The following is a 25,243-nucleotide window of genomic DNA, read 5'->3' on the forward strand; positions in this document are numbered from 1 at the left end:
TTCCGGGTTAATTTCGCCAGAATAAAAGCTTCGTCTAACGACTACTTTCCCACCATCATTTAGTTTGTTAGTTTATATTTCATTCACTGACAAATAAAAAAAACGCTTTAATACAATACATAAACAACAAATTCCCGTTAGTTTTCATGGTCAAAATGAGAGATCAGGTGGGCGATCTTAAAATAAATCAATACTGAATTTTAAATAAATCATTAAAGTTGGCGGAGTCAGGGGCGTGGCTATACTTGATAGACATAAACAGAAGCCTCTGCAGTAAAATGTGGGCGGGATAAGAGAGTCTTCAGCCAATCCTGCCCCAAGTTGCTCTCCGGTCCAGCCTGTTTGATGACGCTTTTTACGTCACTGGCTCCAAAAAATCCAAAACGGCGACCAAGAAGTAGCAAAATCCAGGCTTCATTTTTTTTTTTAAATCCGGGCTTCATTTTCTCGGCGTTGAAACCAACGGGTGACGTCACGGTTAGTTCACGCCTGGTTAATACACGAACCGAAGAGCCATTGTTTGAGTTTGTTGCTGCCGTCTGCCTTCCTGTAATATTATTAGGCACTGTTGTCACATGAATTAAAGAACATAACTTAATTAGCTGGACGTTGGTTTGATTTATTATTCTGTTTGATTCAGAATTTTGAAGAATAAAAAATGACAATCAGCTTTCAAAAATTTAGTTAGAAAATTAGTTTGAATTCAAAGATTAAAACAAATCCAGATATAAATTTTCAATGCAAAAAATAGATTAAGATAAAGTACATTTGTATGGACAAATATAATGATAGCAAAAATAGCTGACAAGAGTTTAATTTAAAAGCTGATGTCTAGACATTTTCTATGGCTTTCTTGATAATAATCAAAATCACTTAAATTATTACATCGGTAGTTATGGTATTGTACTGCCAAGAATAGTGCTTTTTGGGATTCCACGTTTTCTTTTCTGTCTATTTTAGTCACATGATACACACAGGAGTTAGTACTTGATTGCATAACCACCAGCTTCTGACATTGTTCTGCTGTCAGAGAAGCCCATTCTTGTTTCATGAATTTGCTTTGTTTTTGGGCTTCTGGTTCTCCATTTTGCATTTGATGATTTCCCACAGGTTTTCAATTGGATTTACATCTGGTGATTGAGCAGAACAAGGCATGGTTGGAATGTTCTGGTTCTCCATTCAGGTTTTAACTGACCATGTCATGTGGCAAGTAGCATTGTCTTGTTGGAAAATCCAGTCACTCAAGGCAGGAAAGAGTTTTCCTGCTGATGAGACTATTTTCAAGAGCAGCCCTGTACATGATCTGGTTCATTCACCTTTCACAGAATTGCATTTGCCCTGTTCCACCCATACTGAAACAACCCCAGATCGTCACTGATCCACTCCCATGTTTTATTGTAGGAGCAAGACAGTCTGGTTTGTAGGCTTCTCCAGGCTTCCCCCTAACCAGTAAGCTGCCTGGAGTGAGCATCAACTGAAAACTGGATTCATTACCTCCGCCAGGAGGTTATGTAATCACCGGAGTTTGTTTGTCTGTCTGTCCGTCTGTGTGTGTGTGTGTGTGTGTGTGTCTGTCTGTCTGTCTGTTTGTCTGTTAACAGTATAACTCAAAAAGTCATGGACGGATTTTCACCAAATTTCTACAGGATGTCCGGAAGAGCAAGAGTAAGAATCGATTAGATTTTGGAGGTGATCCGAATCACCGTCTGGATCCAGGAATTTTTTGAAGAGAATCTCCAAAATCTAATCGATTCTTACTCTTGCTCTTCCGGACATCCTGTAAAAATTTGGTGAAAATCCATCCATGACTTTTTGAGTTATGCTGTTAACAGACAAACAGACACACACACACACACACACACACACACACACACACACACACACACACACACAGACGGACAGACAGACAAACGGCATGGCGGAGGTATGCACTCTCCGAGTGCTTTTCTAGTTACTGAAGGGAACCTTGGCCCAGGAACAGATGAGTGCACGGTCATCTTGTGGGGTAGAAAAATGTTTCCTGCCACGACCAGCTAGCAATTTGGTAGTACCATGTTCTGCTTGTTTTTCTTGGTGTAATGAACAGCTGTCTTGGAGATCTTCTTTTTTTCACTACCTGTCTCTCACTCATGTCAATTTCCGGCAGTGCCGAGATAGGTGTCTTTGAGGCTTCACATAATTATTTCATTTTAGGCAATATGTGAGAGCTGACAACGTCTGAGTTGTGCTGTGGCTTGAATGTTAGCAGAAATCCACTCTTGGCCCTTGCATGTGCAGTGCTGACTATGACATGAAATGGCCTCTTATATACCCTGGGAATACAGTTAAGCTTAAGCATGTCAAATAGGACATAAAGTGTTATGTAATCAACTGCAGCTTTTGTCGTGTTCATTGTATTCTTCAGGTAATATATGTTTAGTGGTACCAGGCATTAAAATGAACAAGAAATTGAAGAAAGCAAGGGCGGTCTAATGATTTTTTCTTTGATTAGTAGTAGGTCGTAGTAGTAGGTGTCCCTGTTAGAGTAAGGTGAAGTGATCGAACACAAAAAAAGTACACAGCTGGCACTGACTGTGCAGAAGACTTTTTAATCTGTGAAGTCCATGTTTGTACTTGTTGCACAGTCTGTTTATCAGATTTACAGCTTGTGCAAAAAAGCTGTTCCACATCCTGCTAGTCCTGCAGCTGATGCTCCTGTACCTCTTGCTAGACGATAGGAGAGAGAACAGGCCCTGACAGGTGTGGTGGGCTCCTTAATGATAGAGGTTGCTCTGTGTATGCAGCGCTGTTGGTAGATCTCCTCCAGGAACAGAAGAGGGGCACCAATAATTTTGCTGGCAGTCTTTACAGTCCTGTGGAGCTGTCACTTTTCCTGGGCCCTGCAGCTACTTAACCGGGATGTGTGCTGTGAGTCAAGATGTTTTCAGAGGTGCCTCTGTAAAATGTGATGAGGTGAGGTATAGGGAGTCCTGCTTTTCTGAGTCTCCAGAGGGAGTTGAGGTGCTTTTTTTTTTTTTTACCTTTTTGGTGACTTCTGTGGAGTTGATGGAGAAGGACAGATTATCAGCATAGTGTACTGCCAGGAACTTAGTGCTGTTGACCCGCTCGATGGTGGCACTGTTTAAAGTGAGCTTTGTGTGGGGATCTTTGTCATACCTACTGAAATCAATTACCATTTCTTTTGTTTTGAGATTGTGGAATCTGCACCATACTGGGATCAGCTCCACCTCCATCCTGTAAGCGGACTCGTCATTGTCAATTATGCGACTAACCGCTGTTGTATCGTCCACAAATTTAACAGTGTGGTTGGTGCTGAATCTAGCTGTGCAGTCATGTGTGAGCAGGCTTAACAGCAGCAGGCTCAGGACACAGTCCTGGGGTGAGCCTGTGTTCACTGCAATGGGATGTGACCTTGACCGTATGCTGCCACTTTGTCAGGAAGCTCAGTACCCAGTTGTAGGTTGCAGTCTCCACATCTAGCAGCATCAGTTTTTCCACCAGCTGCTGTGGGATGATTAAAGCTGAGCTGAAGTCGATGAAAAGTACTCTGGTATAAGTGCTCTTTCTCTGTAAGACGGCCACCACTCAGATCTCTTCAGAAAACAAGCTACAACTGGGTTTAGCACCTGCCCACAGAGCCCAAACTACTACCAAATGGTTTATTGACTATGACATTACTGTGATGGATTGGCTAGCCTACCCACCTAACTTGAACCCTGCAGAACCATGTATGGGGTATTGCCAAGAGAAGGAGGACAAACACCCGACTTAAAGACACAACCCCAAGACTACTATCAAAGCAACCTGGGCAACACCTCAGCAGTGCCACAGGCTGAACTCCTCTATTGCACACCACATTGATGCGGTAATTTGTGGTAGAGGAAATATTCTAATAATATCAGAACATGGATTTTGAATTTTCATGAACTATAGTTCATCAGCCATGATCATGAAAATTAAAATGAAAAGAAGCCATAAAACATTTCATTTCACACATAATGAAAATATATGAAAAATTACCTTTTTATATTAAATTACCAAAAAAAAAAAGGTGTTGCCATCTTGGCAATGTCTGACTCCTCACTCCCTTGAAGTTATTGAATATTTATGTCTCTCATTACTGTTGCAGCGGTTTTGCAATTTGCAGATGGTCCCTGTGCACTCCACAGACATCAATATTATTTTGAAAGACAGCTACTTTTGATAAAACTGGGCTTGTAGCACATTGTCTACCTTGCAAAGATGGGAAGGAGGCATTGTTTGTTTTGACAACCTATTTCTAATAAGTTATTAATGCCAGAAGTCCAAATCTGTAAATATATATTTCCAACTTTACTGAACTCAGGCCACTACCACCCAAGGAGTGGCGTTTAATTTTGAAAAAAGCACTTAAGCCATACTTAATGCTTTATTAACATGAAACTCAAAATTTTGTAGTGTACAAAGAACTTCTCTACAGACATTTTTATTTCAGCGAAATGCAAGTCTTATCTTAACACAATTAATGTAATGTACTTATGTGTATGCATGTATTTATTGATATATTTATTTAGCACTGTTAACAGACTTCTGAGAGTTTTTCTTTAGATAGACAAAGGCCATTTATTGATTACATATAGGCCATTATATAAATATTTATTAAAAACTAAAAAGCATAAAAAAAAACAACTTAGGCATTTATTAAGTCACAAGAACACTAGAGTCTACGGCCACTTCAGCATGATAAGCATCCTCTAGTAAATTCACAACCAAATACTGATGTCCCTTACCACACTGACTTCAGGAGATGATTGGGGGATGATAAACTGACCTGCTTGGGTCCTCTCTAATCTCATGTTTCTTACATGTTGGTCCCCTGATGCTGCCTTACTTCAGTTAGTTCATGAGCAACAGAAAACACAGTCTGCCTTGTACCCACTGCGAGAGGTTCAAGTCTTCTCACTCACTTCTGTACTTTTGACGTGGTGGAGTTTCAGGTGTTGACAATAAGTGCTGTAGCATCTGCAACCAGGCAACCAGGCAGGACAGGACACAGGTCTATCCACTGGACCTCGCATCAGGTCCTCTACATAGGTCCTATGAAGTTTAAATTGGCTGCCCTTAATATTGACTATGTTTTACTTTATTCATCATACACTTTTGATGAGTCTGTGACAGACATGTATGGGGCATTTATAAAAATACAGAACAATTTGAGTCCCGTTTTGAGTAAACCCGCGACGCAACAATTGTCAAATCAAGGACGTTATTTTTGACAGAGGCCAAAAGTAACATGAAAATTGGGTTGACACAGGGGTGGCAAATTAAGTGCAACTTCAAGCAATTCACCAGTGGTTAAGCTGACAGATACAACATTCAAGGTAAATAGCTGAGGAAGTGAAGTTACACTACGACATCAATGTATTAAAATCTCAAATGCGCTATAACCAAGTGGCTTAAGCGTTTGTCTGCCATTTTGCTGGCAATGTGTAAGCCCACTACATTCAGTAAAGTTCATGGCAGTGGGTACAGAAAAACTACCAGGATCAATGTATTCTAAATGGTCATTAGCTAGTCATCTTCCCATAAAAGTAAACTTACAGTTTTCAGTGTTGCAGGTTGCTGTCATTTCCCCATCATAAAGAAAACGCAGGTAGGAAATTCACAACTAACTGAAATGAGCAGTGACTTATACCCACATCTTACATTCAGGAAGTCGAGCGACATCCCATTGACTTTATTTCTTGAGTTTGAGCTTCACTTACAAATATTTGTTTACTACAACAGTATTCAAAATGTCATGTAGAACCTTAAAATAGGACCACTGAGTCCTAATTACATGTTCAGACTCACTGGTGTGTTTGACAAAACTTTATTTAGGTGAAAAAAATATGAATAATAAAATGCACAGATTTCATTAGTGAAGCAACAGCTGATCAGAAGCGGAAGCGGGCCGAGAAGTTTGGAGACTCTGGGACTGTGAGAGGAGTGTCACTCTTCTTCACTGCTACAGGTTTATAGTGTCTGATCGGCTGAGCCCTGTGAACCTGCAGAGGAGAAGAATCAGTTAGCCAGTGCATATTACAACACAGATTGGCCAAGTCAAAATCTATGTTTACTGCACTGATGAGACAATAAAATTATTTCAAATGTCTGGTTCGAGTAATAGAACTGCATTGCTGCTCTAGCACACCTTCTAGTTTGTATTTGTTTTGGTCAGTGTAAAGTCACACCTGAACTGTGACATGTCCTATCATGATCAAGTGCCACTGATCTGAGAAATGCTGTTATGTTCACACATACAGATGCAAAGTAGTCTGACCTTTTGAAGCTGTAGCACTGAACACATCATTTGCCTTTTCTGGTGCAGCTGGACAGTTGTGTTCAGGTGTAGCCACTGCACACATTGTTGAAACTACTGTAAATAAACAAGCTCCTGAGCTAGCATAACTGCAATGTAGTCCAGTATCTGCAGAAGCAGTGTTCAGCTTCTTCAGGGCAAAAACCAGTGTTCTCCTTGTCTGCTTGCATTGTGTCAGTCTATTTACATAAAGCCAAGCCTTTTACAACAAGGTCAAAAAACTGGAACAGTAATGGATGCTCTTAATTGACACCTGACTTTGCAGCCCTGTGTGAAAGCCGAGTGCAAGCCCAACAATACTAGGTCTGACAAACAGGATCAGAATTAAGTCTGGCATCATCGCAGCATTAAAATTGGAACAAATACAACTGCTTTTGTTCCACAAACATGTAATCAAGAAATGCAGTTTAAAAGGAAATGGACTACTAAGTGCTAGAGTATATACAGGGAATGTGTCAAAAAAAGTGTAAACAGAACAAGTTTTTATTTATATTTTTATGCTCAAAACAAAAACACTGCCAGACAATTAGACTCATGTCAGCCAGATATATTTTATATGCAAACAACTACCCTTCAGTTTTGCTGGGTGTCACTAGTTCAGCAGGCTTACAGTCTGGTGACACATTCACAATCTACACGTGTAATATCACTCGTCAGCTTTCCAAAGTATGCACGAATGGTTCTGTTATGTATAGATGGCAACTAAGTGGGAGACTTAGAAAGTGGTCAATCTTGGCACACTTAGAAATTAATTTATAATCTTACTACTCAAAGAACCTGCCGCATCCATATGAACCCTAAACTGTACAGCTTTAAATACTGAGCCGTTTATCCTACATGGCATCAGAAGTCCCTTAACACTGCAGAATCAGATTGTATAATACTATATATAAAAGCACCGCTTGCTTTGAAGTGACCTGTTCTTTGCGCAGTCTGGCAATCTCCTCTTTCTCCCTTTGTTCTTCTTCTTGTCGCTGCTCTGTCTCCATGCGCACCCTGAGAGCCTCCTTCTCAACGGTCAGTTGCTCGTACTCCTGCCACTCCCGGGCCCGTCGCTCTGTCGCCAGCTCAAAGGCCTCGACAACTGTGGAAAAATGAATGCCTTTGAGAGAGTCCCGCAAGAGATTATAGTGAAGACAACAGGAACACAACCACCTCTGCCCCCAATAAACTGCATATGGAGAAAAGGGCATCTCACTCTAGTGCAATGTCAACACATTCAACCTGAGCATTATGAATATTTTTTACATTTAAAAGCTACGTGCAATAATAGTTTTTCTACATATACAAAAATTGTTGCAGCTCAAGTATTTTTTTTCCATTTACAAATTGTGGAACAGATTAAATCTGTGCAATATTAACATCACTTAAACAATCTGAGCTATAACATATTTGCAACATATCCACATTCAAGGATTTTTCTGTGACATATCTAATTATCCACACAGAATCAGCACTTGCGTATTTTTTTTGTATTTTCTACTGATGTTCCCTATTCATTTACATTATGCCTCTATAACAATGTAAATCTCCCCATTGTAGGATGAATAGGGGCTTATCTTACCCACTCCAGGCCGGTCCTCTTTTTTGGGCCTGAAAGGCTCTTTTTGAGTGACTGTGTTGGGCTTAGCTTTGAATATCACTGCTTCCTCTTGATGTATCTGCTCTTCTTTTACCTGCAAGACACAGAGGTCATGTTTTAATTCCAACATAAAGACTACCATTATTCACAATAAAAACTGCTTATACATTAGACTAGGGCATACCATCGTTTCCCAGCGACTGGTCTTTACAGCTCCTCGTTCATCGACAAGAAATCTAAAAGGCTCAGGCTTTGTGGGCTCCTGCTTCTTTTTCTCCGGAAGAACCACAGTGTCAAAGTCGGGCAGTGGCTGGGCCTTAAATTGTGGTACCTGTAAACATTCAGGCAACACAAAAAGTGGTTTAATAGTTGTGATTTAGATTTGTGATCTAAGATCATAGATTCTGAACATGAGATTTTACCTCTTCATTTTGCTTCTCCTCCAGCCTCTTTTCTTTCAGTGCCCTTTTCTCCTGCTCCCTCTTTTCAAAGGAGAAAGGGCAGACCTCCACATGATGGTTCCCTGGTAGTCGGGGCTGGAAGGGGAGGCCCAAGTGAGGCACTGGGGGGGCCTTGACAGGTGAGATCTGTTTTTCCTATGCCAATCAGTCAATCCAATCAATCATTCTTCATATTACAGTTGAACTGACAGTATGTCTGTGCAGTGAGTGCAAAGATAAAGTTGAATTTAACACAGAATATGCCCTTACTTCCTGAAGCTTGGAGACCAAACGCACCCTCTTCTTGAGGGCAAATGCAGGAGACTCTGGCACGGTTGGATCTGCTACCTTCTTCTCTGGCAAACCCTGTTGACAGGAGCACATCCTCTTTTCACTTCATTCTCTTTGCAAAATGTCCGTTTTAGTTTCATATCGTCTCAAAACCACAAGAAAAACAAAGCCAGTTTCAGAGTAAACTCCTGCATGGGACACTGAGCTCAGCAGGTTTAGACTCACCAGGACACCTTCCAGGATCTTTTTAGGCAGAGGCTTGGCTTTAAAGTTATGGGGCTCCTCTTCCTGAGGCTTTTTGGTGGCCTGTCTCTCCTGGAGCCTTTTTTCAGTCTCCAGTTGAAAGCATTCAGGTACTGTGGGTTCCTTTACTGCTGGCTTTTTTAGGTCCTCTGCACTCTCCAAGATCTTCTTGTTTAGCTCCAGGGCCTTGAGTTTAAAACTGTAAATGGCATATGAAATGAAAATGACCCCAGAGATCCAATATATATCCATTACACTAAAGATCAGTGAATAGGATCTAGGGACATCTAGTGGCTAGGCATCAGATCGTAAGCGACTAAATACTCTTGACCTCAATGCTCCGTTTCCAGGCATTTTGAAGTTGGTTGCCAATTCAATGTAAATACCAAAGGCCCCCACTAAAGTCAGAATTTGGTTTGTCCATTTTAAGTTACTGTACAATCGTGTTGCAACAACATAACAGAATCTGTAGAACAGAACTCACTCCCTATGTCCCCATCTAAATAGAGGTACAGAGGCTCATTTCCAGCAATCACTCCTGTGTTCTAATGGTACACTGCTAGCTAATCGTGTTAAAAGGCTAACTGATGATTAGAAAACCCTTGTGCAGTTGTGTTAGCACATGAATAAAAGTGTTTTAATGGAAAACATGAAGTTGTCTGACTGACCCCAAACTTTTTGAATTAGAATATCATGAAAAAGTTTCGGTAATTCCATTGAAAAAGTCAAACTTTTATATTATATTCATTCATTATTCCACACAGACTGATTTATTTCAAATGTTTATTTCTCTTAATTTTGATGATTATACTAATGAAAATACCAAATTTTGTTTCTCAGAAAATTAGAATATTGTGGAAAGGTTCAATATTGAAGACACTTGGTACCACACTCTAATCAGCTAATTAAATGAAACCCCCTGCAAAGGCTTTTAAATCGTCTCTCAGTCTAGTTCTGTAGGCTACACAATCATGGGGAAGGCTGCTGACCTTACAGTTGTCCAAAAGACGTCCACTGACACCTTGCACAAAGACGACAAGACACAAAAGGTCATTGCTAAAGAGACTGGCTGTTCAGAGCTCTGTGTCCAAGCACATCAATAGAGGCGAAGGGAAGGAAAAGATGTGGTAGAAACAAAAAGTGTACAAGCAATAGGGATAACCACACCCTGGAGAGGATTGTGAAATGAAACCCATTCAAAAATGCAGGGGGAGATTCACAAAGAGTGGCCTGCAGCTGGAATCAGCACTTCAAGAACCACCACGCACAGATGTATGAAAGACATGGGTTTCAGCTGCCGCATTCCTTGTGTCAAGCCACTCTTGAACAAGCGACAGTGTCAGAAGCGTCTCACCTGGGCTAAAGACAAAAAGGACTGGACTGCTGCTCAGTGGTCCAAAGTTGCGTTGTCTAATGAAAGTAAATTTTGCATGTTCTTTACAAATCAAGGTTCCAGAATTTTGAGGAAGAGAGGAGAGGCACAGAATCCACGTTGCTTGAGGTTGAGTGTAAAGTTTCCACAGTCAGTCACAGTCAGTGATGTTTGGGGTGCCATGTCATCTGCTGGTGTTGGTCCACTGTGTTTTCTTAGGTTCAAGGTCAACGCAGCCGTCTACTAGGAATTTTTAGAGTACTTCATGCTTCCTGCTGCTGACCAACTTTATGGAGAGCAGATTTAATTTTACAACAGGACTTGGCACCTGCACAGTGCCAAAGCTACCAGTACCTGGTTTAAGGACCATGGTATCCCTGTTCTTAAATGGTCAGCAAACTCGCCTGACCTTAACCCCATAGAAAATCTATGGGTTATTGTGGAGGGGAAGATGCGATACACCAGACCCAAAAATGCAGAAGAGCTGAAGGCTGCCATCAGAGCAACCTGGGCTCTCGTAACACCCAAGCAGTACCACAGATTGATCGACTCCATGCCACGCCATGCCACATTGCTGCAGTAATTCGGGCAAAAGGAGCCCCAATTAAGTATTGAGTGCTGTACATGCTCATACTTTTGAGTTGGCCAACATTTCTAGAGATCGTTTTTGTGTTGGTCTTGATATTCTAATTTTCTGAGATACCGAATTTGGGATTTTCATTAGTATTCAGGTATAATCATCAAAATTAAGAGAAATAAACATTTGAAATACATCCGTCTGTGTGTAATGAATGAATACAATATACAAATTTCACTTTTCAAACGGAATTACTGAAATAAATAAACTTTTTCAGGATATTGTAATTGTATGACCAGCACCTGCATAGTATTAGTGTATATTGGCCATTTAGCAACCAAATTTATACATTCAACAATAAAACTCCTGAACAGAACATACACCTCCCCACCTTGTAAAAAAAAAAAAAAAAAAAAAAAAAAAAAAATTTGTGAAAGTTTTATAAAGTTAGAAAAACTAAAGTAAAAGGCTCTTACTTCTGAAGTTTTTCCAGCTCCTCAGCCTCCAGGTCAGCACTGCTCTTAACAGTTAGTGGACGGCTCCTCTGCTGGGTCACCAGGTGTGGGGGGTGAGGCTGGGTGAGCTTCAGGTTGCTTTTTTCTCGGGGTGGCCCTGACAGAAACAAGTGTTTGAGATTTTAGAGAAAGTGAAACCCTACTGTGCAGAAACATTACCTTTGTCTAAAGAATAAGCACAGGACTGAATGTTTAAAAAAGAAAATGACTTGCACACACCTCTCTCTTGACTTCTGCGACTTCGCAAATGGTAGCGGGTAGGGGTTCGCTTCTGGAACTGCTCTACCTGCTGAGCCATGGGCACGTAGCCATCAGACTCTCCCAACTTCCTCTTTTTGCCTGTTGACAAGTTGAATGGCTTGGGCACTGTGGCACCTTTCCTAGCCTTTGCCTAATCAAAAACAAAGAAATTCTTTCAGTATTTACATTTTGATGCTCGATTAATTTTCTCTTGATTGACTTAACCACTATATTATGGTTTTAAATGGTAACTGGGAAGGAAGGAGGCACAGAAATATACACAGGGTCTGTTTACACATTTAAAAGAGTTTCAGTAATTATGTGCACAAGCTAAGCTGTTTGAAAATGTATACCATCGTGAAATATGTTAATGATGTAGGAAAGCAAGCACTGCTGACTACAGAAAAATGTAAAAAAAACAAAAAACAAAAAATCACTGACTCAATATTTTAGTAGACTGTACATTAGGGTTGCAGCTTTAAGTTTCAATTAATGTTAGTTATTTTCTTGATTAACTAATGAGTCGTTTGGTCTAAAATCTGTGAAAAATGTCAGTGCTAACCAAAGGCCAAGATAACAAATGTATATACACTACTCACAATAAGTTTGGGATATTTTTGTTTACATGAGTGCTTTTCCTATTTGGTCTGAATTTTAATGAATAAGTAATAGTTCCCTTTGATATTACTATTAATGAATGAGAAGAAGCACCATTTTCATTTATGCAATATTTATTACCCCAACAATTTAGACAACAAAGATAGCTCCCAAATAACCAAAACTGACAAAGTCACCATTTGACACAATGGCAGCAACATCTTATGCTTCCAGCTAGTCTCATGTTGTTCTGAGGCAATGTGTTCCACTCCACAAGCGCGACACGCAGTTCTGCCAGGTCATGTGGGGGTGGGGTACGAGCATCCAGTCACTGCTTCCAGATGTGTTCTATGGGGTTCGGGTCAGGGGACATTGCTGACCATACCATATGAGGCACTGCGACTTCCTGAAGTCAAGCTATGACAATTCTGGCACCATGTGGTGGAGCATTATCATCCATAAACAGAAAGTTGGGGTATGCTGACAGAATTGAGGAATGATGATGGATTCTATGATGTCTGAGGTAAGAACATGCAGTGACTGAGCCATGTACAATCACCAAATCTGTTTTGCGCTGACTGGTGATGCCTGCCCAGACTGTTGCACCTCCTCCACCAAAGCCAAGCCTGGAGACCATGCTGACCTCAGCGTATCGCTCACCTTTCCTTCTCCAGCAACACCGACGACCATCATTTTTGTGAAAGGTGACCCGACACTCATCAGTGAACAGGACGGTAGACCACTACTGCATTGTCCAGGTCATATGGTCTTGTGTTCACTGTAGACGGTCACAGCGGTGTCTTGGTGTCACTGGAGTCACCTGGAACGGTCGTCAAGCCAAAGCGATGAGTCTGTTGCGAATGGTTTGTCTGGAAACTCTAGTACCCCTCACTTCTTGTAAACAGGCCTGCAGCTGTGTGGCAGTTGCATAGCGGTGTCTCAGTGCATAGGTCCTTAGGTACTGGTCATCACTGCGGTCCATCACTCGTGGGGCTCCACTCCTGGGTCTGTGACGAACACTGTCAGTAGTTCTGTGTCTTGCTGCAAGTCTGCTGATGACACTCTGAGACACACCAAGTTCACGAGCAACATCTGACTGCCTTCTACCAACCTGAAGGCGCGCTATAGCCAGGCAGTGCTGTTCATCCGTTAAGTGATGTCATGTGTTCATGGCTGTTTGAATGATGAACTGGGAATGACTTACTGACAATACCAGCTTTTTATACCCCTAGAATGTTGAAATTGATGCCACATTGAAAAGGGTTGTCTTTGTATTTTTTGGTATTGGCCCCAATATGTAAGGCACAACGTACACAGTGAGACCATTACGTGCAAAACACAAAATGAGCTGTGTCTAGCACCCCAATACAATTGCCTCCCTATCCCCAAAAAAAAAATCACTGAAGTGAAACAAACAAAAATCCACTGAGGACCTCACAATATCCATAATTTATTGTGAGTAGTGTAAATTTTCTGTCCAGATCCCAAAGTTATTCATTTTACTTTGACAAGGAAAGAAGCCCCAAAATGTGACTAATTTAATAAACATTCAACTGTCTTTATTTGTGAACGCCAATCGTTGGTCGGGTTTGACTCTTAAGTCAAAAGTAATTTTGTTAAACCGCTACAAGCTAGCATATGTGAATTACTTACAGGGGAGGAGGGTTTGCGGAGCTGATCAATGAAGTCCACAACCTTGTGGGATGTGTTGGATGAAGTAGAAGCCTGAGCACGTTTGTCTGTGCTGAAATTGAAGTCTTTAGGCACAGTTGTGGGCAGCACCATCTTCTTAGGTCGAACTTCTGAAGACATTGACCAAGATTGTTGTTGCACAAGTAAAGTCAACTTTAAACATTCAGATCCTATGAATGTACTAACAGACCAACATTAACACATTGGTGAAACCAAATAAAATTTGGTAACATTTACTCACTGCCAGCCAGAGCAGCCTTGTAGTTTGCCTCGTTCCTTCTGCGATGTAGAGCCACTTCTTCCTGCAAGTTCCTGATGCGCTCCAGCTCCTGTTCTTCAGAAGTACTTTGCCTGTTTGGACACATTTAATGTAGACATGAATAATAAGCAACAATATTGCTTCATATTTTCTCATGACCATCTCAGCCTTGTTGATGCAACAATATTAGCCCCCCCCCCCCCCTTTTAGCTGGGAGCCACAGCGAAGTTATAATGTGATAGTCAACAGTAACATGCATATATGAGCCAATTCATGGTCCATCCAAAGCAGCTCCTAAGATGTGTTGCCTAACCGTTTTGGAAATCAGTAGGCTCATACAAGACCACCTGCAGCAACATTTTCTGCATCTGTTGTAGTGGAATATAGTCACACTATTGAATGTTGGTCCCATGTGTTTGTCGCACTCAGCTGCAGTTGAGTGACAGAGCTGCTCTGCCCTTCAGTTGGTGAACACCATTTTAGATTGGGAAAGCAAAAGTGACCGGCTAGTTGACCTACCTACCTTATGGTGATGATAAAATGTGCAACAAAAAAAGTTCTTCTTACTTTCTAAAGTACAATTAGCACCAAACCTCGGTATTTGAAAAATTAATGCCAATACTGGCATCAACAGACTTACTGAATGTTTGCAGAGCTGGTAGTGGCTGGGTGAGGTTCATGTGCAGTCCCCAATTCCAGTTGGTCACTCCTTGATTTTTGGGCAACAGGACTCCTACAAACAGTCAGATGAAAACTTGAAAAGCAAAAGCTAAGAAAAACAGAAGATTTAAAAAAAAAAAAAAAAAAAAAATATATATATATATATATATATATATATATATATACACACACATACATGAGCTTTCTGTAAATGCTTAAATGAGAAGCAGTTTGTGTCAGCACAGGACTTTGAGATGGACCATATGTCTCAGCAAGTACAAGGCAGAACATTTTAAGCAATTTAAAAAAAAAAAAAAAAGTAAATCATGACACTTACCTTTTGTATTTCTTTGAAGGTGGTGCAGCTGGACCAGTGGTAATCTTCTCATTACGTTTGGAAACCCTTGTTAAGAAAAAAACAAACAAAAAAAAAAAAACAGACGTGTGTGTGTGTGTGTGTGTATATATATATATATATATATATACACACACACACACACACACACACAAATACTGGAATTCAATTTCACCTAAAGCTTTTCTAGTATTGACTGTTGTTTTAGTAGAGCAAAGAATTGAATTACGGAGGCAGTCTGATAGACTGTCTCAGTCGGCTTGACAAAAACTAAGACCTTAGACATGAAGGTGGTTCTCAACATTCTTTAACTCAGATTTTGTGCTTCAAACATCCACACAACCAGGAGTGTTTAATGCTTCATTTGACTTGTTTTCCCACACAAAATGAACCGATTGTGTGCAGCTGCTTCAGTCAGCAGGATGGACAGCAACGGGAATATAAAATTCATGACAAAAAGCACCGACTGGAAATTACGTAATCATTATATACAAACTACACAATCACTTTGCAGGAAGTGGAAAGGGAATATAAAGCAAAGTAACTCAAATACACTAAATAATTTTTTGCTCCTTCTCATACAGTGGGTACGGAAAGTATTCAGACCCCTTGAAATTTTTCACTCTGTCATTGCAGCCAAAACAGTTCATTTTATTTCTCATTAATGTACACTCAGCACCCCATTTGACAGAAGGAAAAAAAAAACAAACAAAAAATGTAGAAATTTTTGCAAATTTATTTAAAAAAAAAAAATCTGAAATATCACATGGTCATAAGTATTCAGACCCTGTGCTCAGTATTGAGTAGAAGCACCCTTTTCAGCTAGTACAGCCATGAGTCTTCTTGGGAATGACGCAACAAGTTTTTCACACCTGGATTTGGGGATCTTCTGCCAGTCTTCCTTGCAGATCCTCTCCAGTTCTGTCAGGTTGGATGGTGAACATTGTTGGACAGCTATTTTGAGGACTCCCCAGAGATGCTCAATTGGGTTTAGGTCAGGGCTCTGGCTGGGCCAGTCAAGAACGGTCACGGAGTTGTTCTGAAGCCACTCCTTTGTTATTTTAGCTGTGTGCTTAGGGTCATTGTCCTGTTGAAAGGTGAACCTTCGGCCCAGTCTGAGGTCCTGAGCACTCTGGAAGAGGTTTTCCTCCCGGATATCTCTGTACTTGGCCGCATTCATCCTTCCTTCAATTGCAACCAGTCGTCCTGTCCCTGCAGCTGAAAAACACCCCCACAACACGATGCTCCCACCACCATGTTTCACTGTTGGGATTGTATTGGGCAGGTGATGAGCAGTGCCTGGTTTTCTTTACACATACCGCTTAGAATTAACACCAAAAAGTTCAATCTTGGTCTCATCAGACCAGAGAATCTTATTTCTCATAGTCTGGGAGTCCTTCATGTGTTTTTTTGGCAAACTCTATGCTGGCTTTCATGTGTCTTGCACTGAGGAGAGGCTTCCATCGGGCCACTCTGCCATAAAGCCCCGACTGGTGGAGGGCTGCAGTGATAGTTGACTTTATGGAACTTTCTCCCATCTCCCGACTGCATCTCTGGAGCTCAGCCACAGTGATCTTTGGGTTCTTCTTTACCTCTCTCACCAAGGCTCTTCTCCCACCATTGCTCAGTTTGGCTGGACGGCCAGGTCTAGGAAGAGTTGTGGTCGTCCCAAACTTCTTTCATTTGAGGATTATGGAGGCCACTGTGCTCTTAGTAACCTTGAGTGCTGCAGAAATTCTTTTGTAACCTTGGCCAGATCTGTGCCTTGCCAATTCTGTCTGAGCTCCTTGGGCAGTTCCTTCCACCTCATGATTCTCATTTGCTCCAACATGCACTGTGAGCTGTAAGGTCTTATATAGACAGGTGTGTGCTTTTCCTAATCAAGTCCAATCAGTTTAATTAAACTCAGCTGGACTCCAATAAAGAAGCAGAACCATCTCAAGGAGGATCAGAAGAAATGGACAGCATATGAGTTAAATATGAATGTCGCTGCAAAGGGTCTGAGTACTTCTGACCATGTGATATTTCAGTTTCTTTTTTAATAACTTTGCAAAAAAAGTCTACATTTCTGTTTCTGTCAAGATGGGGTGCTGAGTGTACATTAATGACAAATAAAATGAACCGTTTTGATTTTGGCAAATGGCTGCAATGACACAGAAAGTGAAAAATTTCAAGGGGTATGAATACTTTCTCTACCCACTGTACAAAAATGTGCATAAGAAAAGTATGACTGAAGTAACAAAATTTATTTAAACTTGGATTCTTGACAATTTTATAAAACTTGAAAGAGCCAGAAATTTGACATACAGGCTCCATTTGTGCACAGTAAAACCCTAGGGCTGCAAAACTGACAAGGAACAGAAGACCAACACTGAAAAGTAACATCTGGTTGAAAAGAAATTCATCAATTAAATGGAAATGCAGAAAGGAAAATGACCAAAAACAGGTACTCTTTCTTGTAACTGTTGCCACTACACAAGGCAACACAACCATTTGTTTGGTCATCTAAATTAGCACTACTAAGTTATGTACAATGAGTGCAAAACCAAATCTGTAGCCATCCAAAGCAAAAGTCTATTTTTAGGTGCCTTTGATAGTATAACAATATTGTATGAGAAAGGTTCCAAACAGCAGAGAGAAATAACTGATCCAGTAACCTCACCTTGCAAAAGGGATACCATTTAACAGTTACCCAAGACTGTTTAAATAAATGTGGCCTGTTGTATGACAAACAATATCTAACACCACACATTGGTGTGCTATTTTTCCTCAAGATTCCATCCCAGAGATGGATGGACAATGTAAGGCACAATCTGAAGAAAAGCTGTCACAATGAAAAGTTTTGCAGCAATAACAGACTTGTGGTCTATCTGGACAGAGGAGCCCTACATGAATTTAACTTAAGACTGCCAATTTGATGACTTTCAGTGAGAAGTTGCCATTTGCATTTTCTTCAAATAATCAAACAAATGAGAACATTGCAGCAGGAACAAACATTTGTTGCTTGGGTTCTTGAAGAGAGACATGAAGTCTGTGTCACAGCAAACAACGTGGGAAACAAGGTGAAGCCTGCCTGAACAGTGGACTAGGCTGCAGTGCTTTGGCCACTGCAAGAACTATGTTCAACCACAATGTCTCATGCAGTAGCCATGCTGGCTAGAAGGGCAGCAAAACAGCCTAAAGATCATTATGCACTTGCTCAAATGTGGTCAAGTGAAATCTTAACTCACACAATTTTAAAAAATGCTCACATATGTGACCATTTTGATAGCTGTCTGGAGACCAGCTCAAGTTTCTGTTAAAATGTGTAATCTTCAAACATAAACCTACAACTGGGGCAAAAGCAACATAGTAACAGGCAAATTATATTTTGAGACCAAGTCTGTGCTACTTCAGAAGTGGCATTACAAAAATATTCACTCATGTACAGAAATCATACAAATAATTATTTTTAATACTGCATGAGGAAAGTCATCATAAGGGATGTACCTGCGTGGCTGTGCAGGGAGTTGATTAGTAGTCATCACTGGCCGGGTATCATTTTTAGCACTAGTCTCAGCACTGCAGGATGTGACACTGTTCGAAGGTGGAGATTTGGATCTGCTTGGACCTAAATCATTCCAGAGGTGTTCAAGTCATGAGAAAATAAAATCATGCATGCGCACTCATGATGCTTTCTATGGCTGTGTGGGTAGTCCGATAAGCAGACAGTGAACATGTGAAGCGGTGCACACTGCAATAGGTCTGCACAGATATTCTCATTTCTCCTTTAATCAAACACACACAAAAAAAAAAATGGACAATTTGACTGGGCAACATGTCAGGAACTATTCCTGAGGAGTTTCAAACAGGATTTCTGGAGAAAATTTGGAGCTATGAAGAGTTTGTGAGAACATTTGCCAATTATAGTGGTTAATGAAATTTGCGTCACATGTACCATTGCAGACATAGAAAGCAAGAACTGGCCTTTGTTAACAATGATGCAAAAAAGAACAAGCAGGAGAATAACTCAAAATCTAACCAGAGTCCACATCTGTCTGGACTTGATTTACAGGAGCACTGGGATTATCACCACTTATAAACAGCTGGTCTGGTCGACATGGAGTGAATAGATGACCATCCGCTGCCCCATCACGTTGTTCTGTTGGTTGGAGAGAAAGTCCAATGTTAATATTGACAATAATTCAACAGGCAAAGGTGATGTTCCATTTCCAAATCAAATATTCTATTTTCCATCATTTATGAATAAAGAATCAAGTTGGCACATTTGAGACGCTTATAACAGCAAGTGCTGAAATTAAAAAAATAAATAAAAATCACAGCTTCAACTATAATACAAGCATCAAGAAAATGATAACTTCCTAATCCTAAAGATGCTGCGATGCTTTACAGACCCTGGGTGTTGTTAATTTTAAACAAACATTTACTTTTATGAAAATAACAATCCAGAAGCAAGAGAAGAGCACATGTAATGTGTACTTAGAGCCAAAAGAGTTTAGTGAAAAGGTTTTAAGTTTCTAGGTATAGGCTTACTTCCTTAAATGTACCAAGTGGGTTTGCATATTTTTGGAGAAAAGTTGGTAGAAACAAAAACCTTTAGTGGCCCTAAACTGTTTGTATAAAAAGTCAGTTTCTGAGGACTATACCAACATGACAGGAAGTAGTTTCCTTTCTAAAACATTTCGTGTGGTTGGACAAAAGCAGTCATGCCATACAGTTTCACATGATGCTTGCTATTCATAGAGACAATCAAGCAGCTGACGAAACAAAGCATCAGATGTTTTCTACCCAGTGATGGAATAACGGCGCTAAAATAAACGGCGACACTTTTCCTGTAACGGGTAATCTAACTAATTACTATTTCCATCGTTATAACGCCGTTACCGACAATTAAGAGGATGCGTTATAAACTAAAGATACTCATTAAGTCTCTAGGTATCAGACTTTATTTCAGCCACGGGAGCTGAAAAAGCTGTTTTTATTTTTTGGTGAGGGAGGGACGAGACAACCGCTTACGTGATGATGATTGGCTAAGGTAGAGGGAGCTTTCACGGTAAGCCAATCAGAGGAAGGGATCGGTTTACACACAAAAACACGCAGACAGCAGCCCCACACACCCAAACTAGCCGAAGTAAGCTTCAGCAATGCAAATATGGAGGGAAAGTTCACGTTTTCAAAGTGCAAGTACAGACACTATTTTATTCTCCTTGAGGTAAAGGCAAGAACGTACATGTTAAGTGTACATTATGTCCCGGAGCGAAGCGTTTGTCCACGTCCGTTGTAAGCAACTCTAATCTCATTAAGTATCTGTCCAAGGCACACGCTTCTACAAAACTAGTGGCCATAAACACCGTTGATGATGACAACAACAGGCCGGGTGTGGTTAATGTGAGCACCGCTGACAAAGGACACGGAGCCACGCCGTCCAAGCGGCAAAAGCTGGATTTTTTTTGCTCCAGCTTCACAAAAACTTGTAACAGACTGAACTGAATGGAATGATAGGCAGGTATGTGCTGAGAACATGCTCCCGTTATCAACAGTTGACTCAGACTCCTTCAGAACCCTCACTGGCAAAAAACCTGGGAGAGCAGCCACGCAGAAAGACATTTTCTAAATATATAGATGCAGAGTACGCAAAAATGAATGCCGAGCTCAAAAGGGGTGTTGAAGAATTGGAATATATAACTCTGTGCAACTGGCTGGTGAAACCCGTTTATAAAATAAAAATCTTAGATTAAGAAGTGTAACGCAATAGTTACAGTCTCTGTAACCAGTTACTTTTATAGTAGAGTAACTCAGTTACTTTTTGGGAGAAATAGCTAGTCACTAATTACTTTTTAACAGTAACGTTCCCAACACCGTTTCTACCCTTAATGGATTAGATTTATACAGCGCTTTTCTGGACACTCAAAGCACTTCACAATGGATCATTATTCATTCACTCACACATTCTCACCCTTCTTGCAACTTAAAACACAAAACAAAAACACAGCCGAATTAATTGTTGAAGAATTACCGAACCACTTGTCGTCGTTTTCTGAGTTGACCAGCTCATTCAAGTCAACGACGTGGCACGGAGCATCAAACTCGTAGTGCTCAGCTTTGCCGTCGGCCATGATCAGAGGAGGTCTTCGTTCGCAAACTCACCTTAGAAACACACCATTAAACACGGTAATTCGTAAGTTAAATGGACTTCTGATAAGAGTGTTCAATAAAACTACTAACTTCGCGACATATTTCATTTGAACTAACCGAACATTAGGTCGCATCTTACAGCTGTTTGTTCAATGGGATGATGACTGGCAACTGCTCTTAAAACTCTTAACAACAGAAATATTTAGACATTAAGAGAAAGCACATTTCTCTTGCAATGTAACGTTACGATAGTAATGGCATTGAGTATTACATTTTAATGAGTTTTACATAAGGGTGAAGTTACCCAGGGAGACAAACTGAAGCTACACGTATCTTCATGAACATTCGTCTGGAAAATCATACGAATCAAACTACCACCTTTTACTAACTTAGTGCAATAAACATGAACTTTGAAAATAAGTAAATAATCACTGACATACTACACAAAAAAACACTGCAAAGCCAAGCTTACCAGGCTGTCCTTTTCCACAGCGATCTAACTCAAACCGTAGTCGCCGCGCAAACTAAACGTTAGCGTTACTTCACGTTTAAATGGCGTTTAACATTTGAACCAGCCAATCGCTAATGTCCTCCCACTCGCCGCTTATTGGCTCATACAGTGCCTTTTCCTGTGTCCTTACCACGTGATCACCACATATTTCAAAATAAAACTCTGGATATCTGAGGGGTGTGCTACAAAGCGAAATTAATGGGTTAGTGAATTATGATGAATTATGATGAAATCAGAGCTTTCGGTACCACGAAAGTGGCTCTCTTTTAGATCTCCATGGTAACTGTTGTGGGGCGAACCTGTCCAGGGCAGGCTCTGTTTAGAGTTTCGGATTGAAATCAACTGGAAGAAGAAGCGTCTCCCTAAATCATTTCCTGACTATTTTTCTGCAAGTGATACAGATTTTCAGCTGAGGGGAATTGTTTTATCTGTCAAAATGTACGTTACTAAAACTACTGATTGAAACCGTTACAGTATCACACATGGCTAGAGTAGAAGAAGTTTGCCATTGTTTTTGCTACTTACAACATGGCCTTTTATTGAATACAACCGCTGACAAGAATTATGGAATCACCAGTCTTGGAGAATGCTCATTTAGTTGTTTAATTTTATAGAAAAAAAAGCAGATCACAGACATGCCACAAAACTGAAGTCATTTAAAATGGCAACTTTCTGGCTTTAAAGAAACATTAAAAGAAATAAAAAAATGTGGTAGTCAATAACAATTGCTCTTTTTTTAGATCAACCAGAGGTAAAAAATATGGAATCACTCGATTCTGAGGAAAAAAATATGGAATATTGAAAACCAAACAGACAAAAAAAAAAAAACCCACAACAACACACCACTAGTACTTTGTTGCACCACCTCTGGCTTTTATAACAGCTTGAGGCTCTGAGGCATGGACTTTACGACTGACAAACAGTACTCTTCATCAGTCTGGCTCCAACTTTCTCTGATTGCTATTGCCAGATCAGTTTTGCAGGCTGGAGCCTTGTCATGGACCATTTTCTTAAATTTCTTCAACACAGATTTTCCATTGGATTGAGATCTGGACTATTTACAGGCCATGACATTGACCTTATGTGTCTTTCTTCAAGGAAAGTTTTTACAGTTTTTGCTCTATGGAAAAATGCATTATCATCTTGAAAAATTGTCATTATCCCTAAACATCCTTGTAATTGATGGAATAAGAAAAGTGTCCAAAATATCAACGTAAACTTGTGCATTTATTGAAGATGTAATGAAGATGTAATGACAGTCATCTCCCCAGTGCCTTTGCCTGACATGCAGCCTCATATCATCAATGACTGTGGAAATTTGCATGTTTTCTTCAGACAGTCATCTTCATAAATCTCATTGGAACGGCACCACACAAAAATTCTGGCATCATCACCTTGCCCAATGCGGATTCACGATTCGTCATTGAATATGACTTTCAACCAGTCATCCACAGTCCACGATTGCTTTTCCTTAGCCCGTTGCAACCTCGTGTTTTTCTGTTTAGGGTTAGGGTTAGGGTTAGCCTGCATTATGGGACAGTGTCAGACCTAAATGCATTTCAGTGTAATATCATGTTTAAATACGTGAAGTTTAAAGCTTAACAGCTTTAATGTAAACAGAGATGGCCTCCAAAAAAGATGTGTCAGCAGAAGAAGAAGAGAAGCTACCACTAAAGCCACCATTGTATTACATTAATTGAACAGAATAACTAACCTGCAGGTTGTACTGTTATTCTAGGTTAGTATTTTGTGTTCTGTTGCCCTGTTATGCCTGGCTGGTATTTGGATGTGTAGTTCTCTTGTTTTGTCTCGTAGGTCAGTATTTGAGTTGTTAAATTATCACTTTGTATTTCAGGCGAATAGCATTAGTAGTGTTATTTTGCCTGCCTGGGTGTTACCTGTCATGGCTTTTGTTTAGCAATTGTTTGCTACAGTCTGCTGTTATGTCTGCCAGCCCACTAAAGGGCTCCTGTTCACCTAGCCACCTTAAGCGGTGTGACCTGTTGTCTGTTGTGACCTGTTGTCATTTCCGGTTGTAGTCAACTAGTTACGGTTGTAGTTTGTCCTGTTATATTTGCATTGTAAAATAAAAGCTTTATATTTCTACATTCCTTGTGTCGTGTCTCACATCCTGCAACTGAGCCTCTCTGAAACCGTAACCGATTCTCACTAAAAGCATCAAAATTATGAATGAACACATTATGTAGTAAAATGTGTGAAATAAGTGAAAACATGTCATATATTCTTCAAAATAGCCACCCTTTGCTTTGATTACTGCTTTAGCACACTCTTGCATTCTCTTAATGAGCGATGAGGTTGTAACCTGAAATGGTTTTCACTTAACAGGTATGCCTTGTCAAGGTTAATTTGTGGAATTTCTTGCCTCCTTAATTGGGTTGGGACCTATTAGCCATGTTGTGCAGAAGTCAGGTTGGTACACAGTTGACAGTCCTATTTGACAACTGTTTAGATTGGGGTCTGACCAATACTTGTGTGTGTGTGGTTTTTTTTTGTTGTTTGTTTTTTTCCGCCAAGGCAGATTCCAATATTTAGCAGAAAAGTACACTGACAGTCAATAGAAACTTTGAGACCATATTTTTCAACATAATTTTTATTTTGAAGCCCAAAACTGTATTTTCTTCATACCAATCATTTGTTTAGCATATTGGCATACAGAAACAAAAATCTAAAGTTTCAAGAATGATTTCAAAATAAAGAATTTCACAAAAGAAAACGGCACCTTCCAAACACAAAGTCACAACAGTCAATACCGAGTATGGCCTCCATTTGCTTCGATGCAGGCAGCAATCCGTCAGCGCATGCTTTGGACCAGGCTTCTGATTGTGGGTTGGGAACAGCCCATACGCCTGGCTACATCACTGTAGCTCAAACCGGCCTCCACCATACCCAGTGCCTGGAGACGCTGTTCATGTGATAGACGCGGCATGATGCTGTTCACTGGACTAACAATGATGGCCTTTTTTGGGCCTTTATATAGGCCTTCAAAACCCATTCTCAAATTGTGCAGATACTCACTGAGTATTGCTTGGTGTGTATTTGGTTCACTTTTGCAAAGTGACCAACCCATGTGCAATGAATCATGACAAAATGACAACTCATCATTATCTCAACTACCAGGGCACTAGATCATCAGTAAATCCACAATGAATAATTACAACCTCCCTACAAGTAGAATTCTGCGTACATTTCTACCTCAAAGTTTCGATTGACTGTCAGTATAGATTCCATATTATGGAAATGACCAATCAGCTAAGAGGAATAGGCTATCAATACTTGAACTGAAGCTCAGTCTGGAAAATTGCAAAAACGTTGAATGTATCCCAAGTGCTGTCACAAACCAAGCACTATGACAAAGCTGGCTCAAATGAGGACCACCCCAGGAAAGAAGATCAAGGGTCTCCTCTGCTGCTGAG

At 40.4% G+C, this 25,243-nt stretch overlaps 1 protein-coding gene across 1 annotated transcript; it reads right to left on the reverse strand.

Annotated features, from left to right (window-relative positions):
* Nucleotides 1-5,681: 5,681 nt before the first annotated feature.
* On the reverse strand, nucleotides 5,682-21,888 carry tpx2 (TPX2 microtubule nucleation factor). Its single transcript, XM_051949363.1, has 17 exons — nucleotides 21,771-21,888; nucleotides 21,180-21,310; nucleotides 19,185-19,304; nucleotides 18,653-18,773; nucleotides 15,146-15,211; nucleotides 14,789-14,881; nucleotides 14,131-14,240; nucleotides 13,851-13,999; nucleotides 11,580-11,751; nucleotides 11,322-11,457; nucleotides 8,879-9,095; nucleotides 8,633-8,728; nucleotides 8,345-8,518; nucleotides 8,107-8,253; nucleotides 7,905-8,016; nucleotides 7,258-7,424; nucleotides 5,682-6,026 (listed from the first exon to the last, which is right to left on the reverse strand). The coding sequence occupies exons 2-17, from the start codon at nucleotides 21,277-21,279 to the stop codon at nucleotides 5,916-5,918; spliced, it is 2,091 nt and encodes a 696-aa protein (XP_051805323.1). The 5' UTR covers nucleotides 21,280-21,310; nucleotides 21,771-21,888; the 3' UTR covers nucleotides 5,682-5,915.
* Nucleotides 21,889-25,243: the final 3,355 nt, after the last annotated feature.

Source organism: Acanthochromis polyacanthus, chromosome 6 (genome assembly GCF_021347895.1).
Source record: "Acanthochromis polyacanthus isolate Apoly-LR-REF ecotype Palm Island chromosome 6, KAUST_Apoly_ChrSc, whole genome shotgun sequence".
NCBI classification, from domain to species: domain Eukaryota; kingdom Metazoa; phylum Chordata; class Actinopteri; family Pomacentridae; genus Acanthochromis; species Acanthochromis polyacanthus.

Bases quoted from the DNA above. Each gene is read 5' to 3' on its own strand.
- tpx2 (XM_051949363.1), bottom strand. From the start codon at position 21,279: ATGGCCGACGGCAAAGCTGAGCACTACGAGTTTGATGCTCCGTGCCAC. The intron at 11,458-11,579 runs GTGTGTGCAAGT...TGTTTCTGTCAG, and splicing joins TCGCAGAAGTCAAGAGAGAG to GGCCACCCCGAGAAAAAAGC. The intron at 6,027-7,257 runs GTCACTTCAAAG...TCTCCTCTGCAG, and splicing joins CCAGACTGCGCAAAGAACAG to GTTCACAGGGCTCAGCCGAT.